At 36.3% G+C, this 20,696-nt stretch overlaps 1 protein-coding gene across 2 annotated transcripts in view; it reads right to left on the bottom strand.

The window, feature by feature from the left end:
- Positions 1-6,065: 6,065 nt before the first annotated feature.
- The window catches only part of dnajc24 (DnaJ (Hsp40) homolog, subfamily C, member 24), a 35,124-nt gene continuing 20,493 nt past the window's right edge, over positions 6,066-20,696 (bottom strand). Inside the window, exons 4-5 of one of the 2 annotated variants that reach the window (XM_062035393.1) lie at positions 10,528-10,596; positions 6,066-6,422 (exon numbers count right to left, since the gene is read on the bottom strand). In XM_062035393.1, the coding sequence (XP_061891377.1) occupies positions 6,205-6,422; positions 10,528-10,596 (287 nt within the window). In that variant the 3' untranslated portion in view covers positions 6,066-6,204. The remainder of the gene's footprint in view (positions 6,423-10,527; positions 10,597-20,696) is intronic. The other variant, XM_062035394.1, reaches the window with a different exon arrangement.

Raw genomic sequence — 20,696 nt, 5'->3', positions numbered from 1 at the left:
CTCGATTAAATATTTTAATAGTTTGACAGCCGTAATATATATATATATATATATATATATATATACCGTATATACATACATACATTATATATAATGTATCCGTGTAAAAATTAGTAGGTACAAACCGATAACCGATTTTAGCTTTAGAGATATGAGTTCATCGTTAGGGTGAGCGGGCGAGGGTTAGGGCGAGGGTTAGGGTGTGCGGGTGAGGGTTAGCGCGAGGGTTAGGGCGAGCCTCTAGATGGATCTGTATGTAACGTGTATCAGTCGATGTCCGGCTGGAAAGTCATGAATCGGTTGATTCTAGATCTCTTACAAAATATGGCCGCTCTAATATTGTGAGAATTCTGTGATGACGTAATAGGAGAGTACCGTTGTCGTTTGCGACTGACAACAACAGAGCAACTTGGCAGACAGTATTTCTGATTGACCAATCACAGACCAATCCATAACATCGTGTGCCTAAATCTAGCTAAGCATGAAAGGCACCACTCAGTGCAAACCAATCAGAAGCACCCTAAGGCAGGTCTTTGCGTATTTATTTGTTGCCTCAGCGCAGTGTTGTCAACTTGGCAGCTTTCTGGATAAATCTATTATCTTTCCAACTCCTTTTCGGGACTTTCTTTCTCAAAAGCGATTCACGACAAATTTAGCAACTTTTTTGGATGTCTGGAGACATGACAGCACGTATTGTAGTGGGTTTACACAATTCATAGCAATAATAATAAAGAAAATATATGCAAATGATGTCATATTGACCCCACCACTGTACAATTATGCACTGTCTGTCTTTTTAAGGGGATCAAGTCATTCATTTTCCCAACTGTATCAATCTGAGTCCGTATGTATTACTTTGAAAAATAAGGAAAATCCAAAATGAATTGAAATGTGTGCCCTGAATTCCTGTTGATGAAAGTCCCAGACACACATTCCAGTCTGTAAACTCAAGTCTTTATCCAAGTCATTCAGTGCCAACAATAAATATGACATCTATGCTCTCAATGAGTGTCAGTCTGTGTGAGAAGGACAGAAGGCATTAGATATTTCAAAAAAAGTATGATGCCAAAAGGCAAGTTGAGACATGCAGCAAAGTCACCAGGGTGAAGATGATGCTGCTCTGATGAAGACTAAGCCCTCTAGTGTGTTCTCCTGGGAACAAACCAGCATCTCCTTCTTCTACCTTTGGCTCACACTAAATCCCACAAGAGTCTCTGTGCTCCACCTGACAACTTTAATGAAAGCCGTAAATGGAGCTACCATTATTATAACATATTTGACTTTAACTACATATACAGTATATATATATATATATATATATATATATATATATATATATATATATATATATATATATATATATATATACACACACACACATATATATATATATATTTATACACTGTATATAATATATATATATATATATATATATATATATATATATATATATGTATGTATATATATATATATATATATATATATATATATATATATATATATATATATATATATATATATATACATACATATATATATATATATATATATATATATATATATATATATATATATATATACATATATATATATATATATATATATATATATATATATATATATATATACACACATATATATATATTTATACACTGTATATAATATATATATATATATGTATATATATACATATAAAAATATCTATATATATATGTATATATATATATATATATATATATATATATATATATATATATATATATATATATATATATATATATATATATATATATATATATATATATATATATATATGTATATATGTATATATATACATATAAAAATATCTATATATATATGTATATATATACACATACATACATAAATACATACATACATATATATATACATATACATATTAATCCATCCATCCATCCATCCATTTTCTACCGCTTATTCCCTTCAGGGTCGCGGGGGGCGCTGGAGCCTATCTCAGCTGCAATCGGGCGGAAGGCGGGGTACACCCTGGACAAGTCGCCACCTCATCGCAGGGGTTAGTGCGTCTGCCTCACAATACGAAGGTCCTGTTTAGTCGTGAGTTCAATCCCGGCCTCGGGATCTTTCTGTGTGGAGTTTGCATGTTCTCCCCGTGACTGTGTGGGTTCCCTCCGGGTACTCCGGCTTCCTCCCACCTCCAAAGACATGCACCTGGGGATAGGCCCCTCCCACCTCCAAAGACATGCACCTGGGGACAGGCCCCTCCCACCTCCAAAGACATGCACCTGGGGATAGGTTGATTGGCAACACTAAATTGGCCCTAGTGTGTGAATGTTGTCTGTCTATCTGTGTTGGCCCTGTGATGAGGTGGCGACTTGTCCAGGGTGTACCCCGCCTTCCGCCCGATTGCAGCTGCGATAGGCTCCAGCTCCCCCCGCGACCCCGAAGGGAATAAGCGGTAGAAAATGGATGGATGGATGGATATATATATATGGGACGGCATGGCAAAGTTGGTAGAGTGGCCGTGCCAGCAATGGGAGGGTTGCTGGTTACTGGGGTTCCCCACCTTCTACCATCCTAGTCACATCCGTTGTGTCCTTGGGCAAGACACTTCACCCTTGCTCCTGATGGCTGCTGGTTAGCGCCTTGCATGGCAGCTCCCGCCATCAATGGGTGAATGTGGAAATACTGTCAAAGTGCTTTGAGTACCTTGAAGATAGAAAAGCGCTATACAAGTATGACCCATTTATTTATATATATATACATATATATATATATATATATATATATATATATATATATATATATATATATATATATATATATATATATATATATATATATATATATATATATATATATACTACCGTTCAAAAGTTTGGGGTCACATGTAAATGTCCTTATTTTTGAAGGAAAAGCACTGTACTTTTCAATGAAGATAACTTTAAACTAGTCTTAACTTTACAGAAATACACTCTATACATTGCTAATGTGGTAAATGACTATTCTAGCTGCAAATGTCTGGTTTTTGGTGCAATATCTACATAGGTGTATAGAGGCCCATTTCCAGCAACTATCAATCCAGTGTTCTAATGGTGCAATGTGTTTGCTCATTGGCTCAGAAGGCTAATTGATGATTAGAAAACCCTTGTGCAATCATGTTCACACATCTGAAAACACTTTAGCTCGTTACAGAAGCTACAAAACTGACCTTCCTTTGAGCAGATTGAGTTTCTGGAGCATCACATTTGTGGGGTCAATTAAACGCTCAAAATGGCCAGAAAAAGAGAACTTTCATCTGAAACTCGACAGTCTATTCTTGTTCTTAGAAATGAAGGCTATTCCACAAAATTGTTTGGGTGACCCCAAACTTTAGAACGGTAGTTCCGTTCTAAAGTTTTAATTGACCCCACAAATGTGATGCTCCAGAAAGTCAATCTGCTCAAAGGAAGGTCAGTTTTGTAGCTTCTGTAACGAGCTAAAGTGTTTTCAGATGTGTGAACATGATTGCACAAGGGTTTTCTAATCATCAATTAGCCTTCTGAGCCAATGAGCAAACACATTGTACCATTAGAACACTGGAGTGATAGTTGCTGGAAATGGGCCTCTATACACCTATGTAGATATTGCACCAAAAACCAGACATTTGCAGCTATAATAGTCATTTACCACATTAGCAATGTATAGAGTGTATTTCTTTCAAGTTAAGACTAGTTTAAAGTTATCTTTATTGAAAAGTACAGTGCTTTTCCTTCAAAAATAAGGACATTTACATGTGACCCCAAACTTTTGAACGGTAGTGTATATATATATATATATATATATATATATATATATATATATATATATATATATATATATATATATATATATATACATATATATATATATATATATATATATATATTAGGGATGTCCGATAATGGCTTTTTGCCGATACCCGATATTCCGATATTGTCCAACTCTTTAATTACCGATACCAATATCAACCGATATATGCAGTGGTGGAATTAACACATTATTATGCCTAATTTGGACAACCATGTATGGTGAAGATAAGGTACTTTTTAAAAAAAATTAAAAAATTAAAAACATTTTCTAGAATAAAAAAGAAAGTAAAACAATATAAAAACAGTTACATAGAAACTAGTAATTAATGAAAATGAGTAAAATTAACTGTTAAAGGTTAGTACTATTAGTGGAGCAGCAGCACGCACAATCATGTGTGCTTACGGACTGTATCCCTTGCAGACTGTATTGATATATATTGATATATAATGTAGGAACCAGAATATTGATAACAGAAAGAAATGGGGGGAGGGAGGTTTTTTGGGTTGGTGCACTAATTGTAAGTGTATCTTGTGTTTTTTATGTTGATTTAATTTAAAAAAAATAAAAAAATACATATATATATATATATATATATATATATATATATACATATACAGTATACATACATACATACATACAGTATATATATATATATATATATATATATATATATATATATATATATATATATATATATATATATATATATATACACAGTATATATGTATATATATATATATATATATATATATATATATATATATATATATATACACAGTATATATATGTGTGTATATATATATATATATATACATATACAGTATACATACATACATACATACATACATACATACATATATATATATATATATATATATATATATATATATATATATATATATATATATATATATATATACATACAGTATATATATATATATATATATATATATATATATTATATATATATATATATATATATATATATATATATACAGACATATATATATATATACACAGTATATATATGTATATATATATATATATATATATATATATATATATATATATATATATATATATATATATATATATATATATATATATATATATACATATATATATATACACACCTTCTCATTCAGTGTGTTTTCTTTATTTTCATGACTATTTACATTGTAGATTGTCACTGAAGTCATCAAAACTATGAATTAACACATGTGGAGTTATGAACTTAACAAAACAATTTGAAATAACTGAAAACATGTTTTATATTCTAGTTTCTTCAAAATAGCCACCCTTTGCTCTGATTACTTTTTTGCACACTCTTGGCAAAAAAAGCATTGAATGAGGAGAAGGTGTGTCCAGACTTTTGGCCTGTATTGTATACATTTAAATATATGTATGTACAGTATTATATATTTATACATACTGTATATATATACATATACAAACACATACACTTAAATATACATAAATATATATACATACATACACATATATATTAGGGATGTCCGATAATGGCTTTTTGCCGATATCCGATATTCCGATATTGTCCAACTCTTTAATTACCGATACCGATATCAACCGATATATGCAGTCGTGGAATTAACACATTATTATGCCTAATTTGGACAACCATGTATGGTGAAGATAAGGTACTTTTTTAAAAAAAATAATAAAATAAGATAACTAAATTAAAAACATTTTCTTGAATAAAAAAGAAAGTAAAACAATATAAAAACAGTTACATAGAAACTAGTAATTAATGAAAATTAGTAAAATTAACTGTTAAAGGTTAGTACTATTAGTGGTGAGCCCAATCCAAATAAGCAGGTGCGGTATCCAGGGAACAAACTTCAACCACCGGCCCCACGCAGGCAGGCCGACCAGCAACCGGACCCCCAGAACCAGGCCCACCGTGCCGTCTGGCAGGCCATAGACAGACGCGCTTGGCAGAGGACAGAGCTTGGGAGAAGCAGGAGACAGCCAGCCTCCAAGCCAGGGAGAGACCATAACTCATACCTGAGGAGAGCACTCAAGTCGGCAGCTACAGCTAAGCACACAATTGCACACAAGCTAAACCTAAGTTTAAAAGTGTTGTTTACTGAACAATATGCAGACCAAAAATTGTTTTTAATGTGTATTCCTTAAAATACAAATTTAAAAACAGCAAGCACTAAGCAAGAATTAAGGCTGGGGGAAAATTAGTTACTTTTGTTGAGTTTTGGACAAAATAAAATCCAAACTTGCTTTATTTTTATAAAAAAACTTCTTTTTAAACAAATATTTGTTTTTAAAGTAGAGAAAACATATGTAGTAAAACCAGCCCTTATATCAGAATAAACACAATTGATAAGCGTATGTAAACACACTTCAATTATTAACATATTTGGAAATTGGAGTGCTATTTGATGGAAATGTCATATACACACTGAGGGAGCAAGTGTCACAGCATACAACCCAATGGTGGCCCTCCATTGTGTCCTCTTCTTTAGCAGCACCTTGCCTCCGAAGCATCTCTGCATCTATTTCCTCTTGTGTAATGCTGAACTGTCCACCACAGCGGCAGCTATAAGAATAAACACCCTCCTCTGAAAAAGCACAAAGTCGACATACAAAATATTTTTAAGAACTGAAGAAATAACATGATTAAAGTACCAAAAATGTTGGTACTTTTGTGTGTGTTCATCTGGTAATAAATGTTAATTCTTGAATAATAAAATGTATAAAAAAAAGGTTATTCATTATTTAACAGTCAGCTGATAATAATAACTATGCTGTTTCTGAGTCTCATTTGCAAGTGTTTTGTTGACATGCATGCAGTTGCAATTCCAAGACATTAGACAGCAGTAGTGTTTAGGCTAGGTTTTACAGAGCTTCACAGTTAGCCAAGTGTCAGGCTGTTGCCACACCATCTGTAAATAAAACCACCAAAGCTGAAGGTAAGTTTCTATTTTTTGAAAATTCCAAAAATGTATTACAGCAAGTATGCAATAATTTCGGTTTGACCTTTGTGTGTTGCTGTGGCCAGGAAATAGTCTTTGCCATGAAGTTGAATGTGCCAGTCTTGTCTTATGTTTAGTCCTACAAAGTGTATATACTGTAAGTATTGTATTAATTACACACCAACTGTTTGGTTGTAATGCACATCTTAGTTGTAATTGTCATTACCAAATTAGGTGGTGCTGAAATCACCAAGTAAAATTGCTAATGCTAATCAGTAGAGTGTACATGGAAGGAATATTCAACTAAATTGTTTTGCGGGCCACATTTACAGAGAGCTAAGGACCAAGGGGCCAGACTTCGGAGAACCAGCGTCCTATAGTAGACATTTGATTTCGATCTATTTATTATGTCAAAGTTACAGGAGCGCTCTGCTGTTTTTAAGGACCAATATGCAAAAAAATGAATCAAAGATCATTTTTATGACAGCACTCTAATGTTTTGTTTTTTTTAAATGTGCTGCAAAACACAATTATTCAATTTTTTTACTGAACTTGTGGGCCACCAATTTAATAGCCCATATTATGAAAAGAAAGAGGACCTAAAAAGCAGATAAAGTGTAGTTTTGGGGTAGGAAAAGCCAGAGCTTGAAATAACCTTTGGTCATTAACACGTGACCTTCCAGGTGAAATACAAAAGCGGAAAAAGACAATTACAAACCCCGTTTCCATATGAGTTGGGAAATTGTCTTAGATGTAAATATAAACGGAATACAATGATTTGCAAATCATTTTCAACCCATATTCAGTTGAATATGCTACAAAGACAACATATTTCAATCAATCAATCAATCAATGTTTATTTATATAGCCCTAAATCACAAGTGTCTCAAAGGGCTGTACAAGCCACAACGACATCCTCGGTACAGAGCCCACATACGGGCAAGGAAAACTCACCCCAGTGGGACGTCAATGTGAATGACTATGAGAAACCTTGGAGAGGACCGCATATGTGGGTAACCCCCCCCCCTCTAGGAGAGACCGAAAGCAATGGATGTCGAGTGGGTCTGACATAATATTGTGAAAGTCCAACACATCAGCGAGAGTCCAGTCCATAGTGGGCCAGCAGGAACCATCCCGAGCGGAGACGGGTCAGCAGCGTAGAGATGTCCCCATCCGATGAACAGGCTAGCGGTCCACCCCGGAGCAGAGTAGAAAAGAAAAGAAAAGAAACGGCAGATCAACTGGTCTAAAAAGGGAGTCTATTTAAAGGCTAGAGTATACAAATGAGTTTTAAGATGAGACTTAAATGCTTCTACTGAGGTAGCATCTCTAACTTTTACCGGGAGGGCATTCCATAATATTGGAGCCCGAATAGAAAACGCTCTATAGCCCGCAGACTTTTTTTGGGCTCTGGGAATCACTAATAAGCCGGAGTTCTTTGAACGCAGATTTCTTGCCGGGACATATGGTACAATACAATCGTCAAGATAGGCAGGAGCTTGACCGTGTAGTATTTTATACGTAAGTAGTAAAACCTTAATGTCGCATCTTAGGTGCACAGGAAGCCAGTGCAGGTGAGCCAGTATAGGTATATATATATATGTATATAAAGGAATATACAGTATAGGCGTAATATGATCAAACTTTCTTGTTTTTGTCAAAAGTCTAGCAGCCGCATTTTGTACCATCTGTAATCTTTTAATGCTAGACATAGGGAGGCCCGAAAATAAAACGTTACAGTAATCGAGACGAGATGTAACGAACGCATGAATAATGATCTCAGCATCGCTTGTGGACAAAATGGAACGAATTTTAGCGATATTACGGAGATGAAAGAAGGCCGTTTTAGTAACACTCTTAATGTGTGACTCAAACGAGAGAGTTGGGTGGAAGATAATACCCAGATTCTTTACCGAGTCGCCTTGTTTAATTGTTTGGTTGTCAAATGTTAAGGTGGTATTATTAAATAGATGTCGGTGTTGAGCAGGACCGATAATCAGCATTTCCGTTTTCTTAGCGTTGAGTTGCAAAAAGTTAGCGGACATCCATTGTTTAATTTCATTTGATGTTCAAACTGATAAACATTTTTTTTTAGCAAATAATCATTAACTTTAGAATTTGATGGCAGCAACACGTGACAAAGAAGTTGGGAAAGGTGGCAATAAATACTGATAAAGTTGAGGAATGCTCATCAAACACTTATTTGGAACATCCCACAGGTGAACAGGCAAATTGGGAACAGGTGGGTGCCATGATTGGGTATAAAAGTAGATTCCATGAAATGCTCAGTCATTCACAAACAAGGATGGGGCGAGGGTCACCACTTTGTCAACAAATGCGTGAGCAAATTGTTGAACAGTTTAAGAACCAGCTATTGCAAGAATCTGGAGAAATCACTGCACGTAAGCAGCTAAGCCTGTGACCTTCGATCTCTCAGGTTGTACTGCATCAACAAGCGACATCAGTGTGTAAAGGATATCACCACATGGGCTCAGGAACACTTCAGAAACCCACTATCAGTAACTACAGTTGGTCGCTACATCTGTAAGTGAAGGTTAAAACTCTCCTATGCAAAGTGAAAACCGTTTATCAACAACACCCAAAAACGCAGTCGGCTTCGCTGGGCCTGAGCTCATCTAAGATGGACTGATACAAAGTGGAAAAGTGTTCTGTGGTCTGACGAGTCCACATTTCAAATTGTTTTTGGAAACTGTGGACGTCGTATCCTCCGGACCAAAGAGGAAAAGAACCATCCGGATTGTTATAGGCGCAAAGTTGAAAAGCCAGCATCTGTGATGGTATGGGGGTGTATTAGTGCCCAAGACATGGGTAACTTACACATCTGTGAAGGCGCCATTAATGCTGAAAGGTACATACAGGTTTTGGAGCAACATATGTTGCCATCCAAGCAACGTTACCATGGACGCCCCTGCTTATTTCAGCAAGACAATGCCAAGCCACGTGTTACATCAACGTGGCTTCATAGTAAAAGAGTGCGGGTACTAGACTGGCCTGCCTGTAGTCCAGACCTGTCTCCCATTGAAGATGTGTGGCGCATTATGAAGCCTAAAATACCACAACGGAGACCCCCGGACTGTTGAACAACTTAAGCTGTACATCAAGCAAGAATGGGAAATAATTCCACCTGAGAAGCTTAAAAAATGTGTCTCCTCAGTTCCCCAACGTTTACTGAGTGTTGTTAAAAGGAAAGGCCATGTAACACAGTGGTGAACATGCCCTTTCCCAACTACTTTGGCACGTGTTGCAGCCATGAAATTATAAGTTAATTATTATTTGCAAAAAAAAAATAAAGTTTATGAGTTTGAACATCAAATATGTTGTCTTTGTAGTGCATTCAATTGAATATGGCTTGAAAAGGATTTGCAAATCATTGTATTCCATTTATATTTAACAATTTCCCAACTCATATGGAAACGGGGTTTGTACATCTTAAGACAGTCTTTGGTACAAAGTGTATACAATATAGGTATATCACTTTTAATTTTAACATTTTTTAAGTGTGAAAGATCAACTTGGGGTATGAATGGAGGTGGATAGGATTTGCCATACTCATTTTGGGATATACCATAACATACAGTCACACCGCTATAAAACAAAATTTGTAATAAGGTCCCACCCAAGTAGAGCTAGCATATAGTGCACTCCCAGTGGTACAGTTCAATTTGTAACTAAATTGTAGAACATTCAGCAAAAAGAGACCAAAACACATGATGCTTTTATGTGTAGTTACCCTGGTTCCAGGTCATGTCATCCATCGAGACTGTAGAGTCAACCAGCCAATCCTGTTTCAGTTCCTGAGCTGAAGAAGGAATACATTTTATGGCATAAGTAGAAAAACATTAAACAAGGCAATACACAACATTTCCTGGGAATGTTATGTTGCGTTTTGCAGTACGTGCAGGTGTAAAAGGTCATTTTCACACAAATATGACTACTTTAAAATATATTATTTCATTCACCTCCAGGCAGCTACAACCCTAAACTAACACCCTCCCCGGATTGCTTATAATCAAATGTAAACAATCAAATGCAGATACTTTTTCTTATGCCTTCTGATCTCTCTCTCTCTCTCTCTCTCTCTCTCTCTCTCTCTCTCTCTCTCTCTCTCTCTCTCTCTCTCTCTCTCTCTCTCTCTCTCTCTCTCTCTATGTCCACTACTTGCTGTCCATATCCTACCCCCCCCCCCCCTCCACACCCCTGATTGTAAATAATGTAAATAATTCAATGTGATTATCTTGTGTGATGACTGTATTATGATGATAGTATATATGATAGTATATATCTGTATCATGAATCAATTTAAGTGGACCCCGACTTAAACAAGTTGAAAAACGTATTCGGGTGTTACCATTTAGTGGTCAATTGTACGGAATATGTACTTCACTGTGCAACCTACTAATAAAAGTCTCAATCAAACAATCAATCATGGTCATCTTGTTTTTGTAAGCAACTTGGGCTGAAGAAAAAAAGATTACTGGTAAGTAGGGATGTGGGAAAAAATCGATTCGAATTCGAATCGCAATTCTCACGTTGTGCAATTCAGAATCGATCCTCTTTTTTTTTTTAAATAGATGTTTTATTTATTTATTTTTTTGTAAAAATATATGTATTTATTTTTTATATATTTTTTTTAATTAATCAAACAATACACAGCAATATCATAACAATGCAATCCAATTTCAAAACCAAACCCGACCCAGCAACACTCAGCAATTGAGAGGAGACACAAACACGACACACAACAAACCAAAAGTAGTGAAACAAAAATTTATATTATCAACAACAGTATCAATATTAGTTACGATTTCAACATAGCAGTGATTAAAAATCCCTCATTGACATTATCATTAGACATTTATAAAAAAAAGAAAAAAGAACAATAGTGTCACAGTTGCTTACACTTGCATCGCATCTCATAAGCTTGACAACACGCTGTGTCCAATATTTTCACAAAGATAAAATAAGTCATATTTTTGGTTCATTTAATAGTTAAAACAAATACATTATTGCAATCAGTTGATAAAACATTGTCCTTTACAATTATAAAAACTTTTTACAAAAATCTACTACTCTGCTTGCATGTCAGCAGACTGGGGTAGATCCTGCTGAAATCTATGTATTGAATGAATAGAGAATCCTTTTGAATCGGGAAAAAAACGTTTTTGAATCGAGAATCGTGTTGAATTGAAAAAAATCAATTTTGAATCGAATTGTGACCCCAAGAATCGATATTGAATCGAATCGTGGGACACCCAAAGATTCACAGCCCTACTGGTAAGATTATTTGTTGAGGTGTATTATTACTGTTACTGCATTAGAACTCTGCGAGTCAATAACCACACGCATGTACAAAGTTTAAGGTGGCGCAGCATATTGTCATCACATGGGCGCCCTTTGAAAAACGTGGAATTGGCAAATTTCAAACTACGTAGGAGTCTTACCACGGATCTCCAAACTACTAAGGAACAGTTCTGTTTACATTCAAGTCAATGAGTCAACTTCCACCACCTGTTGGACAGACTGCAAAGGGCACTGTACGCCACATGCATGCAGAGCTACTATTTTGGCAACACAACGGACCACAATGGATCAATTCAGCAAAAATAAGCTTGTGCGGGAAAATAAGTCATGCAAACACAAACAAAAATGGTGCATTGTCTTTTAACACCTTAAAACATAGACCTGGGCGTTATTCCCAACAAATGTAATCTAAAAAAATTTGATTTGTGATTTTTTTTTTCTACTTTTTAAAGAAACCACAAAATACAGAGGTAATAAAATTCAAGTTTTGCTTTTATTTGATCAAGAAATAGTAGATTTAAAGGAGACAAGCAGTGCCACAACCTACTTTTTTTTAATACATTTTATAAAGTTGTTCTTCTTAGAACAGATAAAAATGCCACTTTGTACAGAATAATAACTTTTAAAAACGTCATACATTTGCAAAAAGCAAACAAATTTGTCCACTCCCATGTTGATAGTATTGAAAACTTGAAAATAATCTATCTAGGGTATACTTAAAGGGGAACTGCACTTTTTTGTGAATTGTGCCTATTGTTCGCACTACACTACACTCTATAGCAGACCTGGGCATTCGGAGGCCCGCGGGCCACATCCGGCCCTTTGTGCGTGCGTCCCTGTCCGGCCCGCGAGAGGCCAATCATAAATTACAAAATACATTTTAAAAAGTATCTATGTCGAGTGTGCAATACAACGGTGCTGCTTTTGTTTTGAAAAGCATTATTTGTATTACTTCCGTGTGGACATATGCGCGTGTGTGATTGTGAGTTAATGTGAACACCTGCAATCACAAATTACAAAATAAATTTAAAAAAACATCTATGTCGTGTGTGCAATACAACTGTGCTGCTTTTATTTTGAAAATTGTTATTTATGAGCGTATGTCCGTGTGTAACCCGTGATTGAAGGTGCACAGTGACAAGTGATGCCCAGTTACCACCGAGATGTCAGCTCACGCTAAAAAAAGAAAAGTTGATGAGGAATGGCAAGTTTTCAACAAGACATGGACCGCCAAGTATTTCTTTATAGAAATTAAAGGTAAAGACGTGTGCTTAATTTGTGGTACACATGTTGCTGTGTTTAAAGAATATAATTTTAATCGCCACTACACGATGAAGCACGAGGAAAAATACCGTAATCTGTCTGATGAAGAGCACGCAAGGGAGGCTGATGCGTTGATGGTTAAACTGCAAACCCAACAAGGACTTTTTGCCATATTTCACACCCCCAGAGATGCAGCCGTCAGGACAAGTTTCGTCATTTCTCACAAAATGGAGAGTTTATTAAGGAGTGCTTATTGGACTCTGTTGCGCTGATATGCCCGGAAACTTGGAGCTTCAGCTGAAGAACAGAACGGCCGACTTTGACTGTTTTTCACTGGCTTTGGATGAGAGCTGCGATGTACGTGACACCGCCCAGCTGCTCATCTTCTTACGTGGTATAACTGCAGACTTTCAAATCACGGAGGAGCTGGCAGCCATGCAGTCAATTAAAGAGACAACCACAGGTAATGACTTGTTCACATAGGTAAATGCGTGTTTTGACATGTTAGGACTGAAATGGGACAAGCTGGCAGGTGTGACAACAGATGGTTGTCTAAATCTGACGGGGAAAAATGTTAGACTTTTAAAGAGGATGCAGGATAAACTTTAAATTAACCCTGTGCAGAAATTGACATTTTTGCATTGTATTATACATCAGGAAGTGTAGTGTAAGACAGTGTTAAAAATAAAACCATCAAAAGCAATCTGCCTTTGTATAAAGTTATGTTAGGTTAAATGAAATTATTATTATTATTATTATTTATTATTATTTATCTTACGGTACATCAAAAATAATATTGAGCAAAATTGAATTGAAATATTGTCGATGTGGCCCTCCAGCAGTGCTCGGGTTGCTCATGCGGCCCCCGATAAAAATGAATTGCCCACCCCTGCTCTATAGTAATTACAACTTGTGTTCACATCCACAGGAACCACATGGGTTAGCCTACTCTATACAGTATTTACAACCTTACTGGTCGGGGGTGGGGTGAGGGCGGGGGGCGTGGTTGGGGGCGTGGTTAAGAGGGGAGGAGTATATTTACAGCTAGAATTCACCAACTCGAGTATTTCATATATATTTCATATATATATATATATATATATATATATATATATATATATATATATATATATATATATATATATATATATATATACATATATATATATACATATATACGTTTGAAATACTTGACTTTCAGTGAATTATAGCTATATATATATATATATATTATAGCTATATATATATATATAGCTATAATTCACTGAAAGTCAAGTATTTCAAACGTATAATGTATATATATATATATATATATATATATATATATATATATATATATATATATATATATATACGTTTGAAATACTTGACTTTCAGTGAATTATAGCTATATGTGTATATATATATATATATATATATATATATATATATATATATATATATATATATATATATATAATATATATATATATATATATATATATATATATATATATATATTTTATTATACATATAAATAAAATAAATACTTGAATTTCAGTGTTCCGGAGGCTATCCAGTAGATGGCAGTATTGTCCTGTTTAAGAGTGTCACAACATTGCTGTTTACAGCAGACAAACTGCTTTACGGTAGACGAAAATGTGACTGCTGTTGTTGTGTGTTGTTACCACGCTGGGAGGACGTTAATAAACTGCCTAACAATAAACCCACATAAGAAACCAAGAACTCGCCCTCGATCATTCTACAGTTATAACGTGATTGGGCAGGCACGCTGTTTATATTGTGGGAAAGCGGACGTGAAAACAGACTGTCGCCGCTGTCCCCACTCAGGTCCGCATTGAGCTGGAGGGGGCGTGGCCTCCAGCTCCGGCTGAATTCCGGGATTTTATCTGGAGAAAATTTCTTCCGGGAGGTTATCGGGAGAGACGCTAAATTCCGGGAGTCTCCCGGTAAAACCGGGAGGGTTGGCAAGTATGGTCCAATGGCGTGTGGGATAAAGGAGTTTTTTAGTCTATAAGTCCTGCACTTGGGATGAAGCAGTCTAGCACTGAACAGGCTCCTCTGGCTACTGATAACGGTATGCAGAGGGTGACTGGCATCATTCAGGATGCTCACTAGTTTTTCCACAGTCCTCTTCTCTGCCACTGTCACCAGTGAGTCCAGTTTTATTCCGATTGTAGAACCGGCCCGCCTGATCAGTTTCTCCAGTCTGGAGCTGTCCTTCTTAGATGTACTTCCCTCCCAGCACACTACGATGTAGTACAGAACACTGGCAACCACAGACTGGTAGTACATCCACAAGAGTTTTTTACAGATGTTGAAGGAGTGCAGCCTCCTCAAGAAGTACAGCCTGCTCTGTCCTTTCCTGTACAAGTGGTCCGTGTTAACAGTCCAGTCCAGCTTATTGTCCACCCACACCCCGAGGTACTTGAATGAGTCCACGGTCTGTACCTCGACTCCCTCGATCCCAATAGGTTGTGACCTTGGACTCGACCTCCCAAAGTCAAAGACCAGCTCCTTGGTCTTTGACGGATTGAGCTGCAAGAGGTCCTCAAAAATGCCACCAGACAACAAAGTCCCTCACCACCCTCCGAAACTCCTCCTCTCTGCCGTCCCTGATGCACCCGACGATGGCTGTGTCATCCGCGTACTTGTGGATGTGACACAGCTCTGAGTTGTAGCAGAAGTCAGTGGTGTACAGGGTGAAGAGAAGAGGGGCCAGCACCATCCCCTGCTGATCACAGTGTCAGATGTGATGTCCTTCAGTCTGACGTACTGTGGCCTATCGGTGAGGTAGTCTGAAATCGAGGCAACCAGGCAGAGGTCCACTCGCATTCTGCCCAACTTGTCCTGGAGAAGGCGGGGTTGGATAGTATTAAAGGCACTCAGAAGTCCAGGAACAGGATCCTCACAGCGCCATTTCCCTTATCCAGGTGTGAGTGGGCTCGGTGCAGCAGGTAAAGGATAGCATCCTCCACACCAACGCCTGCCTGGTACGCAAACTGCAGGCTGTCCTGGGCATGTTGCACCTGTGGTCTGAGGAGGCTGACAAAGAGCCGCTCCATTGTCTTCATTATATGGAAAACCGTAGTTTTACCACTGCGGCCGTAATCCGGAATGGATTATCAAAAACCGTACTCATTATGGGAAAACCATAGTTGTTGGAAGGTATGGCAAAGAGACGGATCAAGATTTTAACACACATTGTAGGTTGGAAAAAACTAAGAAAAACTAAAATATTTTTTTATATTTTTACAGAGATAAAAAAGACAGATTTCCGACTATCCATCCATCCATCAATCCATCACATGCCTGATAATTAGTCATTTGTAAGTGCCTGAGGTCTCACATGGCATAAGGTAAATCTCTGTATTCCACTGTAGTTAACTTTGTAATGAACTGTTTTGTTAAAATGTGGACACGTTTTTGAATTATAAATTTTTGTATATTTGCATGTGAAAATGAAAAAATAACTGTTAAATCACAGCTTTGCTTTGAATGTAATAATAAAAACAACCTTTTTAAAGTGAAATACAAAAGGTAAATGCAGAGGCATAATCAGAAAATTCGACCCTGGACTCCAGGGGTTTAAATTTACAGTGCATCTGGAAAGTATTCGCAGCGCTTCACTTTTTCCACATTTTGTTATGTTACAGCCTTATTCCAAAATTAAATACATTCATTTTTGTCCTCAAAATTCTACAGACAATACCCCACCATGAAACTGTGAAAAAGTGTTTTAAGAGCATTTTGCAAATTTGATCAAAATCAAAAAAAATAAGAAATTCACATGTACATAAATAAGTATTACAGGTGCACTTTAAATATACAAACCAGATACAGTATGATCAAAAGGTAGGCAATTGTGATGGAGTAGATTCATACAATCCTAGTAATAAATATATTTCAAAATGTAAAATATTCACCATCACCTTAGTGGACTTTTCAAACTATCTGATCGACCACACTTTTAAACTCGTTAGGAGTAGAAGTAAAAAAATATGGATGCACATAATTTGTATCTGGTTGGTACATGAATTAAGCCAGGGGTGTCCAAAGTGCGGCCCGGGGGCCATTTGCGACCCGCAGCTAATTGTTTACCGGCCCGCCACACATTCTGGAAATGCTATTGCAAAAATAAAAATAAAACATTAAAAAAAGTAGAATGAGGTGAAATCTAACTAGAAAAAGTTGCAATGTTGACACAAAGCTGCCATGCAGGCTGTTTTTTTTTCTTTTGTCTATCTTTATTTTTCTTTTTTGCCATTGCTAAAAAAAAAACAAAAAAAACAATGTTATAATGAATTATTGACCTATTCAAGGCTCCAATTATTTCAAATATTTCACTTTAAAAATGTTTTATGTGGAAAATGTTGCATATATTGTGTGGTTGCCATACAAAAATATCAACGTTTTCTTTGACAAAAGAGCATAAAACAAACAAAATAATAGTTCAAACGTAAAATTGACAGATATATCTGAAGTTGATCTCGTAACTTAAGTGTTGAAAGTAAAAAAAAAACTAATACAAATGTATCACTTTGAGTGGGGCACCTTTTGTATCCTAAATATATTTAATGGGATTTTATTTATCTTTTCACTGTGATTACTCAAAAATAACAATGAATTAATATCAATGGTGTCTTGCATTATTGATGTTTTTAAGGCTCTAATTACTTCACATCAAACATTGCTTTCTGAATGTTTTGGGCAGTGGGGGAAATACTGCATATTTCAGTTTTATTATAAAAAACTAAGTTGTCTTGACAGAAAAGGCATAAAACCTTTTTTTTTATATTTTTTTTATATCAACCTAAAGTTGATATACTGTAGAGATTTACTGTAAGCGTTAAATGAAAAAAATAAAAAAATTATTTGACTTGTTTTTAACATTTTAATGACTTAGACCCTTTATGGTCCCCGGGAGCCCTGAAGGTAAAAAAACAAACAAAATCCATATATTTTGTTATGATTTGGAAATGAAAACTATCAAAATGGCCCCCGCAGGCTTTAATTTTTCCGTGTGCGGCCCTCAGTGGAAAAGGTTTGGACACCCCTGAATTAAGCGTTAAGACATGAAAGATAATGTAGTTAAACATGCATGGGTAAGTACATATCCGATGGATGTTAACAAGTGCCTTGTGAATGTTGTTGTAAGTGTTACTTTTTGGGTTGTTAGGCAATTCGCTTTAAACATAATATATCCTCCTGTTGCAAGCCAAATATTTTGCTGTCATGTCTGCAGTTGCTTTAATGGTGTGAAGTTCATGTTTTGTCTCAATCTTTACTTAGATTTAGCTACTACCCTATTGCCCAACAATATTTGGTGATATTCAGATACAGCAGGGGTGGGCAATTAATTTTTACTGGGGGCCGCATGAGCAACCCGAGCACTGCTGGAGGGCCACACCGACAATATTTCAATTAAATTTTGCTTAAATTATTTTTGATATACCGTAAGATAAAAAATAATAATATTGTCATTTAACCTAACTTATCTTTATTCAAAAGCAGATGGCTTTTGATGGTTTTATTTTTAACACTTTCTTACACAACGCTTCCTGATGTGTAATACCATGCAAAAATTTAAATTTCTGTCACTTTATCCTGCATCCTCTTTGTTGTGAACGTAGCACGCCTGCAAGGTGATTGGCGAAGAAGGAGGAAGCGTTGCTGTTGCGGAAATGAGGAGTGAGGATAGCTGTGCGTGTGGAAAGAATGAAATAAGTTGAGCTGTGTTAGTATAGGTTGCTCAATAAAAGTTTAAAAAGAGCTTCAGACTTGGTGTGCACTTCTTCTGGATGCTACAATTGATGTCAGAAGTGGGATGAAATGCCTCCCAGTTCGCCTTGCCATCAAACCTGGGAGTCTTCATTGAGGGCGGAATTCCCCCATGGCACCTGTAGACACTGCCCCTCTCTCTGTCTCTCTCTCTCTCTCTCTCTCTGCTGCGAGCTCCTCACGTGGCACGTACCTCTCGATGACGTAGCAGGCTGCGCACACAATTAAGCAGCGCAGTATGCGCAAAGTTTTACTTCTGACACCAATTGTAGCGTCCAGAAGAAGTGCACACCAAGTCTGAAGCTCTTTTTAAACTTTTATTGAGCAAGCTATACTAACACAGCTCAACTTATCTCGTTCCTTCAACACGCACGTCTATCCTCACTCCTCAATTACGCAACTCAAGACAACATCAACTTCAGCAGGTGGTTACACTATATTCTTCAAACACAGCAACATGTGTACTACAAATTAAGCACATGGCTTTACCTTTACTTGGCAGTCCATGTCTTGTTGAAACACCTTTTCTTTTTTTAGCGTCTCGGGGATAACCGGGCATCACTTGTCGCTGTGCGCCTTCCCTCACAGGACATACACGCCCATAAATGACACTTTTCAAAATAAAAGCAGCACAGTTGTATTGCACGCACGACATAGATGTTTTTTTTAATTTATTTTGTAATTTGTGATTGCCGCTGCGCGCACGAGCATACGTCCACACGGAAGTCATACAAATAACGCTTTTCAAAACAAAAGCAGCACCGTTGTATTGCACACTCGAGATAGATACTTTTTTAAATTGATTTTGTAATTTATGATTGGCCTCACGCGGGCCGGACAGGGACGTATAAAGGGCCGGATGCGGCCCGCGGGCCGCAGAATGCCCAGGTCTGAGATACAGTGTTTAAATAACATTCATTATAAATAGGACTTTACAGTTTATTTCAAGTTCATACAGACATAGACAAAGTGGTCACTACAACCCAATGCGTTGTTAAATTGGCTCCACTTGACAAGAGCAATAGGTTGAACAGAAACCTTTCTTTGTGTTTTTTTGTTTAACATTTTTTCTCCTTTTATGATGGACTATTTTATGAACTCTGAAATAGTGTTTACTAAACTTAATTTTGGAACTATTTCATGGTATTTTCAGTCAGATTTTAATCGACTTCTTGCCAGGAAAAGCTTATATGCCTTACATGTGCTTGCAACCCAACAATGGGACACGGGTGTCCCACTTTTCTTTTTCTTTTCTTTTTTTTTTTTTACATGCTGTGCAGTTCAACACCACTCCAAAAAAAATTTGAGTAAATTGAAAATAATATGAAATATATCATACTAGTAAGGTTAGTATGATATAGTAAACTACTACTGAATTAATAATTGTTTTATAAGGCATATTTTATGAGAAACAGTAACTGAAAAAACTGACAAAAGAGGAGAAAAGACAATCTGACATATTTCCATATCCATACACACGTGGGTAGATCTGCAGATAAACCCCTGCTGGTCAATGAATTACATTTTTGTAAATGAATAGAAAGGTGAACAAAT

This window comes from Entelurus aequoreus, linkage group LG24 (genome assembly GCF_033978785.1).
Source record: "Entelurus aequoreus isolate RoL-2023_Sb linkage group LG24, RoL_Eaeq_v1.1, whole genome shotgun sequence".
In the NCBI taxonomy this organism is placed as follows: domain Eukaryota; kingdom Metazoa; phylum Chordata; class Actinopteri; order Syngnathiformes; family Syngnathidae; genus Entelurus; species Entelurus aequoreus.
Note: the sequence above shows the minus strand (reverse complement) of the source record. Positions and strands in the feature narration are given on the sequence as shown.